The sequence below is a fragment of the Mastomys coucha genome, unplaced genomic scaffold, assembly GCF_008632895.1.
Source record: "Mastomys coucha isolate ucsf_1 unplaced genomic scaffold, UCSF_Mcou_1 pScaffold17, whole genome shotgun sequence".
Taxonomy (NCBI): Eukaryota; Metazoa; Chordata; class Mammalia; order Rodentia; family Muridae; genus Mastomys; species Mastomys coucha.
This window is the reverse complement of record NW_022196899.1, coordinates 9,554,995-9,565,459: the sequence shown is the minus strand read 5'-3', so window position 1 is coordinate 9,565,459 and position 10,465 is coordinate 9,554,995. Positions and strand designations below refer to the sequence as shown.

The following is a 10,465-nucleotide window of genomic DNA, read 5'->3' as shown; positions in this document are numbered from 1 at the left end:
CATTTTCTTCACTATGAGTATTTTCTGTATATCCATTTTATAATGTCTGATAACAAATAGATTCTTAGTGTAGGTGTGGTCAGTGTGTTATTTAACAGTTTTGCTTACTTAGTACTCAGTTTCCCAGTGACTTAATACTGAATTCACCAGATTGAAATACTGTTTATTGTATACTATGACCAATGCTCAGAAAAATACAGAAAATTAATAAACAGGAATTTGAGATGCATTGTGCATGTGCCTACATAATGACTTAATTAATTTGTGTTTTTCAGATTTTTTTATGTTAAAATGGCATCTTGGGGCAGTTATGAACACTGGCTGCTCTTACAGATGTCCTGAATTCAATTCCCAGCAACTACATGGTGGCTCCCAACCATCTGTAATGGGATCCAATGCCCTCTTCTGGTGTGTCTGAAGACTGCTATAGTGAACTCATAAAATAAATAAACATTTAAAAAATGGTATCTAATTTGATTTTGATATTTAAAGTTTATATAACAGAATCATATTCACTAGATTATACTCAACAAAATGAAAGTCCTGTATTGACCTTGAATGATATATATATATGCTTCCTTTTTACTCTGACATAAATATAGTAAGACTAAAAATATATGTCTATCCCCATTTGTAAAATCAATTTTTATTCACCAGATGTAATTGTCACCTTAGAGCTTGACTTCTGAATAAGCTCACTCATTCTAACTATTTCTGAACTCTGGCTAATTAGTTCAACTCAATATTTTTGTCTCAAACACTGCTATAATCTTACTGATTCAATATGGATTTGATTGTCTTCTAATTACATTGCCCTTTGTGGCCTCAAGCTAATTAGTGAAATTAATCTATTCTCTGTCTCCTTATTCTCTGACTTTACCCATTTAGTGAATTATGCACATGAGTGTCTGAAATAAAGCACATATATTCAATACATCCAAGATATCCTTTGCCTTTGTTAATATAGGATATACTTGAAGAAGAAATTATTACCAAAAAGAAAAATGTGGAATCTGGAGTAGAGTGACATTTCTGTAAATATGGTTAGAGATCCACTATTTATAAGAACCCCAAGATGACTGATATCAGTATACATTCTTGTGGGCCAATAGAGATGAAATGAATCAGAACATTAGGAGAAAATCTATAAATATGGTTTTTATTAACAATACTCAAGTGATTATTATGCTTACTGTAATAATATATGTAGTTTTAATATTTTAATATTATCTCACCAACCATGAACTGCTTCTGAGATGATAATTATATCTGGTGAATAAATGCTTAAATCTTTATTAAATTTATGGGAACACTGAGAAGGAAAACAAACATGATGGAACGTCCTTAGATTTATGTTTTATTAATGTGTGAATTACACACTACATATAAAATATAAATGAAACTTACTTATGATTGAAATTAAAAACTTGATTTAAATAAAGTGTCAATTAAGAAAATGAGCAAGAAGAAGGAGTTATATCTACTATATTATTGAGGTATTGTTATTATAATGTGAGTGAGTTCATTTGATCATGGAAGATATTGTTTTCTCTTTAGTATTGTTATTTGATTTCAAGAAGAAAATGATGACATCCGTCTTCCCTGAAGTTCATCAGTTTTCACATTTCATATAATACGAAGGAACCCTTAAATATGTCATATCACAAAAGCTGGAAAGGAAGACATAGGGCAGTTGCTTCACATATGGGGTTTGCAACTGGTTAGAAGACTATCACAGAGCTTGAACAAGACAGAATTCAACATTAGTATTTACATGCTGACTTACCTTATAAGGTCTTGGTAGATCAGGGTTCTGGTACCTTAACTTAAGCAACCCGATCATTTCCAGCAAATTTATACATGATGCTCCAAGACTAACATATTTCACTAAATAGATGATACTTGAAAATATTAATGGAACAGAAGACAAAATAACAATCTGGGTGCTGGCTACGACTGGAGAGTAGTGGTCATTAAGCATTGAGTAGATAGAAGGAATCTGTCCCTCTTGACTTGCAGAGTAGAATAATCTTGATGCAGAAACTATTCCACAAAAAGTAGTGTCAAGTAGGTAAGCTGAGATCAACAAAGAAATTATCCACTGTATGGAAGGAAACACTTTGCTCATCCATGTGACAACAACAGAATCTATAAAAGTTAAATAAAAATTCAGAATGTCAAAGTTATTTTTTGCTTGACAGGAAATAGAAGAGCATTCTTTATTTTCTTCTGCAGCCATACATTTATAATGTGACTTGGCAAATTCTTTCTAGGAGGAATCTATTCCTGCTTGAATGTGTTGTATCTTGTGATTGTTTTTGTCCAGTAAAGCAACTTAAAAGTGGATATTTGTGAACTTCAAGACAACTCAGTGGCAGGAAAATGAATTCTTGTTCTCCTGGTTGATATGCTGCCTATCACATATATTATCAAAACCCACCTGTTTGTCAGAGATGATTCAGAAAAAAAAGGACATCCTATTTTTGGAGCTCTGGCACTGCATGATAGAGATATCCCAGTATGAATGGTCTAAAACTCAGCTACTATATTATAAAATGAATTGTAAATTGTGCAATGCCATGTCTCTCTCAGATAATTCCCTTTAGTTTTCTCTGTGTTGCAGATATACTTGTAAATACTCCAATCCGGTGTCTTCTTTGAGTAAGCGTTCCCTTCTAAACCTTCCTTATTATACATCTATGTCATTTTATAACCATCTATATGAGAATGAAATTATCCCAGAGAAAAACTATGTGTGCCTCTCCTTTTGATTAACATACTACTTAAAATCAATAACCCTCTTCATACCTGAAGAGATGATTTCCTGGGATGTCAAAACTGCCAAGTATGATATATTACTCAGTAAGTATAACACAGTCACAATGGATAGACCACAAATTAATGTTTTTGGAATTGTTTCAATTGGCCTTTTTATTTCCCCTAAGAAAAAGAAATAAACACATTAGAAAAAGGGTACACTGAGCATGTGCAGTTTTTAAAGTTCTATATCATGGAGATAGTGCCTTTTAGCCATTGATAAAGTAATTGTTTTTGTCACTAGGGATTTTCTATTGTCTTCTTTTTACTAAGACAGAAGCAGATCACTTATATATCCAACACATGTATCATGTATTCACTGAGTCTAAAGAATGTAAAATAGTGCTTGGTTATCTTCAATGGTTCTTCAAAACAAGAATATAGGCATATGTACTTTGTTTCAGGTACACAAAATGGCTGATGAGACAATGTGAAGGACATATTTTAGTTCATTGACAATCACCAATCTTATCTAAGAATCTAACACTATAAGATTCATATAATAAATTTGTAAATGACATTATATAGTATGGTCTCTGGTATCCTATGCCATTCTGGCAGTGTTCTAAAAGCTCAGGTTCTTGAAGTGTGGGTTATGGTCCTATATGAGGCCATTTAGCTGAAAGTGGGGATCATGAGAATTTAGCAGCAGTAAAAAGATTTTGGATATGCAATGCCAAATATTAATTCATATTCAACACATAACAAACTTGAGGTCTTTATCATAGTGCTCAAGTGTCTTGGATAATGCATCTTCACTATAGCCATGCATGCGAAGGCATAACACAAGGACATTGCACTGTACATGATTGTCACACTACAGAGCATCATCAACAAATGCTACTCATAATACCTCAGCTCATGCATTCTAGTTCTCTCTAAGCTCTGACTGTGCAGGTTTGCTCTCCCACCAGCAATAGATGAGTGTTCCCTTTCAGCACATCATCACCAGCACTTGAATAATAGCCATTCAGACAAGTATATGATTGAAATTCAAAGTAATTTTGATTTACGTTTCCCTAAGGACTAAGAATGTTGAACACTTTTTAAAGTTTTCTCAGCCAAATGAATTTCTTCTATTGAGAATTATGTGTTTATATCTGCACTCTTCTCTTTAATCTGATTACTTTTTTTTTAACATCATGTTTTGTCAGTTCTTTATATATTTTGGATATTATCTTTTAATTGGATATAAAGTTAGAAAACATATTTTCCCATTGTGTAGTTACCAATTTCTCTCCATGATGGTACATTCACTTTATAGAAACCTTTTTGTTTTATGAGGTCTCCTTTATTAATTGTTGATCTTAGGGCCTGTGTTAATGATGTTCTGTCCAGTAATGCATCTTTTTGACATGATAGGACACTATATCCTATAACAAGGATACTTTCTTAACCCTGTTCATTTTTTCTCTATTTATATTAGTCCCAAATTGTAAACATTTGATATTTCCTTCAACAGAAGAATGAATAACAATAATGTGGTAAGGTAGTTCAGGTTCAGAATGAAAAATATGGTTTGTATTTCATTACAAGTGGATATTAACTATTACATAAATGATAAACAAACTATAATCTTTTGATCCATAGAGGTTATATATAGACGAAGGGACTGGGAGACACATATATTTCCCTGAGATGGGGGAAATAGAATAGTTGTTTTTAGGTTGACGAGGACCAGAGAGCAGGATGGAATCAGAAGGATCAGATAGGAAAAAAAAAAGCATAGGTATGGTTGACAGAGGAATTGTGGAGTCATCTAGAATTGAGGAACATTTGAAGGTTATGAAAACACAGTACATTGGAAATGTAAAAATATATGAAGACATTTCTAATAAAATCTCCAAATTATGAGGGTGATAAAGCTTCAACTGCCATCTCTTGTCACCAAATGAATTTTCCAGTACTAGTTGCACCCAGTTTATGTTGGCTGAAGGTTCCTATGTAAAGCACCAAATAACCCAGATAATGGAAATCAACAGGTTGCTCTACACAAATGGGCAGCAAAGGCTGAAGAAAATATCCAAAGAACTCATTGTACATGTTAAGCCTCAGCTAGTGCCTATATAAAACACCCATATTTAATGACTTCAATATGAGAAGGGACCTTTCAGGTGATGGAAAGGGAAATGTAAACTCAGAATCAGATGCAAAAAAAATGGTCTACAATATGTCCTGTCGGCAAAAATTGACATATGAATGGTGGCACAAAATTTGTGTGAATAATCAACCAATAACTCATTTCATTTAAAACCTATGCCATTAGATCAAATTTACACTCAACACTGTCTGGGTAACTGAAAACCAGAGACTAGATAGCCCAGGAACCTAGGATAGGACAAAAAAGTACTTTTATAAACACATTAAAATGTAACAATAAAAGGTTTTTTAAATGATATTTTCCTAGACCTGTAGATTGGTGCCTTATTCATCCATTATCAGAGAAGCTTTGTCCTGCATCAGATGGGAACAAATATAGAGACCCCAGTCAAACATAAGACATACACAGAGAGACCTTGGGAAACACAGAAATAAATGGAATGACTTTATCAAATTTTTTCTCTCAGAGTTCAAGGAATATAATGAAAATATGGCAGAAAGAATCTAAGAATAGAGGACACCAGGAGAACAAGGACTTTTCAATCAACTGAGCAAAGCTCATCCAAATCCACAGGGACTGAAGTAACAAGCACAATATGTTTAAAGGTCTGCATCAGATTCTCTGCATATATATTATAGATTTCAGTTTTTACATTTATGGGACATCAGAATATGTGAACAAGTTAACCTCTGATTCTTGTGCTTTCTCTTATAGTTATGATTCTAAGCCTAGCCTTTAAAAGATGAGTCATTCCTCCAGCCCAATTCTGCCTTCTTGTAGTGCTCTTTCCTTTCCCTTGGATTGCTTTGTCCAACCTTGATAATCACATCAAGGTTTTGCTTTATTTTATTATATTTTATCTTGGTACATTTGGTTATTTTCTATTAGAAGCCTGTTTTTTTTTTTTTTTTTTTTTTTTTTTTTTTTTTCTAAGCGACAGAGCGGGAGTGGATCAAATTGGAGAGGAGGTAGGAGGAACTGGGATGTATAGAGGGATGAAAAACTATACTCAGTGTATTTGGTATGAGAAATAAAATTATTTTAAATAAATGAGGAAAAATGGGACACACCTAAGATTACAGCTCTCCACACACAAATCCTACACGGAGAGAGCTGATCTCCCAGGAGTGCTGACACACCTAAGATCACAGGTAAGAACACTATGCACTACTGCTCCAATACCTGGCCTAAGTGGGAACCATCTAGAGTCCACAGGATACAGGAACCCAGTAACTGACAGGGAGAAAAACCTTCTTTCCCTCTGCTCCCTGTAGCAGACCCTGAGCCACAGCTCTCCATATACAAATCCTACCCAGAGAGAGCTGGTCTCTTAGGAGTGGACATACCTAAGATCACAGACTTACAGACTCACAGGAGGAACAAGCTCTAGTCAGAGACAGCAAGTCCAGCTAACACCAGAGATAACCAGATGGCAAGAGGAAATGGTAAGAACCTAAGCAAAAGAGACCAAGTCTACTTGGCATCATCAGAATACAGTTCTCCCACTACAGTAAGTCCTGGATACACTACACACCAGAAAAGCAAGATTCTGATTTAAACATTACATTTCATGATGATGATAGAGGACTTTAATAAGGACATGAATAACTCTATTAGTGAAATACAAGAGAGTACAGGTAAACAGGTAGAAGCCCTTAAAGAGGGAATATATTAATCCTTTAAAGAAATTCAGGAAAACATAACCAAACAGGTGAAGGAATTGAATAAAACGTTCCAGTATCTAAATATAGAAATAGAAGCATTAAAGAAATGGCAAAGGTAGATTTCCCTGGACATAGAAAACCGAGGAAATAGATCAGGAGCTATAAATGCAAGTATCACCAACAGAATATAAGAGAGAGAAGAGAGAATCTCAGGGATAGAAGATACCACAGAAGACATTTACACAACAGTCAAAAAATACAAAAAGGGAAAAGACCATAAATCAAAACATTTAAGAAATCCAGGATACAATGAAAAGACTAAACTTAAGAATAATAGGCATAGAAGAAAGTGAAGATTCGCAACTTAAAGGGCCAGAAAATATCTTCAACAAAATTATTGAAGAAAACTTCCCTAATCTAAAGAAAATGATGCCCTTATACTTATAAGAAGCCTACAGAACCCCAACTAGATTGGACCATAAAGGAAATTCCTCACATATTAGTTAAAAACAAAATCACAAGACAAAACAAGAATATTGAAAGCAGTAAGTAAAAAAGTTAAGTAACATATAAAGGCAGACCCATCAGGATTGTATCAGACTTGTCAACAGAGACTCTAACAGCTAGAAGATCATGGGCAGATATCATACTGACCCTAAGAGAACACTAATGCCAGACTAGGCTACTATATCCAGCAAAACTCTCAATTACCATGTATAGAGTCACCAAGATATTCCATGACAAAAACAAATTTACACAATATCTTCCCACAAATCTAGCCCTACAAAGGATAATAGATGGAAAACTCGAACACAAGAAGGGAACCTACACCCTAGAAAAAGCAAGGAAGCAATCTTCTTTCAACAAACCCTAAAAAAGATAGCCACACAAACATAATTCTACCACTAACAACAAAAATAACAGCAACAATCACTATTACTTAATATCTCTTAACATCAATGGAGTCAATTTCCCAATAAAAATCATAGACTAACAGCCTGGATACATAAAGAAGATCGAGCATTTTGTAGCATACAGGAAACACATCTCAGTGACCAAGACAGGCACTACATAAAAGTAAAAGCCTGGAAAAAATTGTCCAGGCAAATAGTCCCAAGAAACAAGCTGGAGTAGCAATTCTAGTATGCAATAAAATAGTCTTTCAACTAAAAGCTATCAATATGATGGAGAAGGACAGTAAATAGTATCAAACGAAAAATCCACCAAAAAGAACTCTCAATTCTGAATATCTATGCCCCAAATGCAAGGGTACCCACATTTATAAAAGAAACATTACTGAAGATCAAAACACATATTGAACTTTACACAATAATAGTAAGAGACTTTAACCCCCTACACTCACCAAAGGACAGATCCTGGAATCAGAAAGTAAACAGAGATGCAGTGAAACTAACAGAAGCTATGAACCAAATGGACTTAATAGATATCCACAGGACGTTTCACACTAAAACAAGAGAATATACCTTCCTCTCAGCACCTCATGGTACCTTCTCCAAAACTGATCATATTTGACACATAACAAGCCTCAACCAACACAAGAAAATTGAAATAATCACATGTATCCTATCAGATCACCATGGACTAAGGCTGGTCTTCAACAAGAACCAAAACTACAGAAAGCCCACATACACAAAGAAACTTAGCAATGCTCTATTCCATGGTAACTTTGTCAAAGAAGAAATGAAGAAATAAATTATGGACTTTTTAGAATTTAATAAAAATGAAGGCGCAACATACCCAAATATTTGGAACACAGAGGAAGCAGTGCTAAGAGGAAAGCATATAGCTTTCAGTGTCCCCATAAAGAAATTGGAAAGAGAATACTAACAGCTTAACAACACATCTAAAAGCTCTAGAACAAAAGGAAGCAAATACACTTAAGAGGAATAAATGACAGGAAATAATCAAACTCAGGGCTGAAATCAACCAAATAGAAAAAAAGAGAACTACACGAAGAATCAACAAAATCAGGAGCTTCTTCTTTGAGAAAATCAACAATATAGATAAACCCTTAGCCAGACTAACCAGAGGGCATAGAGATCATATTTACATGAAATGGATAATTTTCTAGACAGATACCAGGTATCAAAGTTAAAGCAGGATCAGATAAGCTATCTAAATAGTCACATAAAACCTTAGAAAATAGAAGCAGTAATTAAATTCTCCAAACTAAAAAATCCCCAGGACCAGATGGTTTTAGAGCAGAATTCTATCAGACCTTCAAAGAAGACCTAATATCAACACTTCTCAAACTATTTTGTAAAATAGAAGCAAAATGAACACTACCAAATACATTCTAAGATAGAGTCACACTAATACCTAAACCACAAAAAAAAATCACCCAACAAAGAAAGGGAACTTCAGACCAATTTGCCTCATGATTATTGATGGAAAAATATTCAATAAAATTCTTGTAAACTGAATCCAAGAACACATCAAAAGGATCATTCACCATGATCAAGTAGACTTTATCCCAGGAATGCAGGGATGGTTTAATAAATGTTAATCCATCAACAAAATCCACTATAAAAACAAACTCAAAGAAAAAAACACATGGTCATCTCATTAGATGCTGAAAAAGCCTTTCACTTCATGCTAAAACTATTGTAGAGTTCAGGAAGTCAAGGCCCATACATAAACATAATAAAAGTGATATACAGTAAGCCAATAACTAACATCAAACTAAATGGAGAAAGTCTTGAAGCAATCGACTAAAATCCTAGGCATATACCAAAAACATGTTCTAACATATAACAAGGACATATTCTCTGCTCTGATCATAGCAGCCTTAAATATAGCATCCAGGAGCTAGAAATAAACCAGATGTCCCTCAATAAAGAAATGGATACAAAAAGTGGTACATTTTCACAATGGAGTACTATTTAGCTATTAAAAACAATGACTTCATGAACTCTGCAGGCAAATGGATGGAACGTGAAAATATCATCCTGAGTGACGTAACCTAGTCACCAAAAAGCACAAATGGTATGAACTCTGTGATAAGTGAATATTTACCCAAAACCTCATAATACCTAAGATACCATTCACAGATCATATGAAACCCATGAAGATAGAAAACAACACTAAATTGTGAATGGTACAGTCCTTCTTAGAGGGGAAATAAAATAATCCCAGGATGTAGAGTGAGAGAGGGATCTTGGAGGAAGGGAGGAGGGGGAGGGAAATATATATGGGAGGAGATGGGGGAAAAGTTCAGAGGGTCAAGAAATTGAAAGGAGGAGAGTAGCAGTGGGGAGGGGGTGCTGGGTGTAGCCACTAGAAAGTCCCAGATGCCAGGGACCCAAGAAGTTTTTAGGACCCAAAAGGGAGGACATTAGCTGAAATTCCTAACAAAGGGCAGAAAGAATCTGTAGAGATGATATCCACTCTATAGGCATGCCCCCCTGGTTGAGGGATGGGACTACCTGCATCAAAACTATTAATCCAGAATTTCTGCAGTGAAAAGCAAGTGCAACAACAAAGTATGGAGCAGAGACTTAAAGCCCATCCAGATTCTGCCAAACATAGGTATCTCTCCCAACTGTAGACACTAAACACTATTGCTAATGCCAAGAATTGCTTGGTGACAGGAGCCTAGTATAGTTGTTTCCTGAGAGGCTCTTCCAGAGTCTGACCAATACAGATGCAGATACATACAAACAATCATCAGACTGAGCATGGAGACCACAATGGGAAAGTTAAGGAAAGGACTGAAGGAGCTGAAGGGATTTGCAACTTTATAGGTAGAACAATATCAACCAACCAGACTCTCCAAAGCTCCCAGGGACTAAATTACCAACCAAAGAGTACACATGGTGAGACCCATGGCTTCAGCTTCATATGTAGCTGAGGATTGATTTAT

At 34.9% G+C, this 10,465-nt stretch overlaps 1 protein-coding gene across 1 annotated transcript in view; it reads right to left on the bottom strand.

The window, feature by feature from the left end:
- The window catches only part of LOC116094733 (solute carrier family 7 member 13-like), a 55,786-nt gene that overhangs the window by 7,392 nt on the left and 37,929 nt on the right, over nt 1-10,465 (bottom strand). Inside the window, exons 2-3 of the mRNA XM_031376248.1 lie at nt 2,809-2,940; nt 1,787-2,148 (exon numbers count right to left, since the gene is read on the bottom strand). Of these exons, the coding sequence (XP_031232108.1) occupies nt 1,787-2,148; nt 2,809-2,940 (494 nt within the window). The remainder of the gene's footprint in view (nt 1-1,786; nt 2,149-2,808; nt 2,941-10,465) is intronic.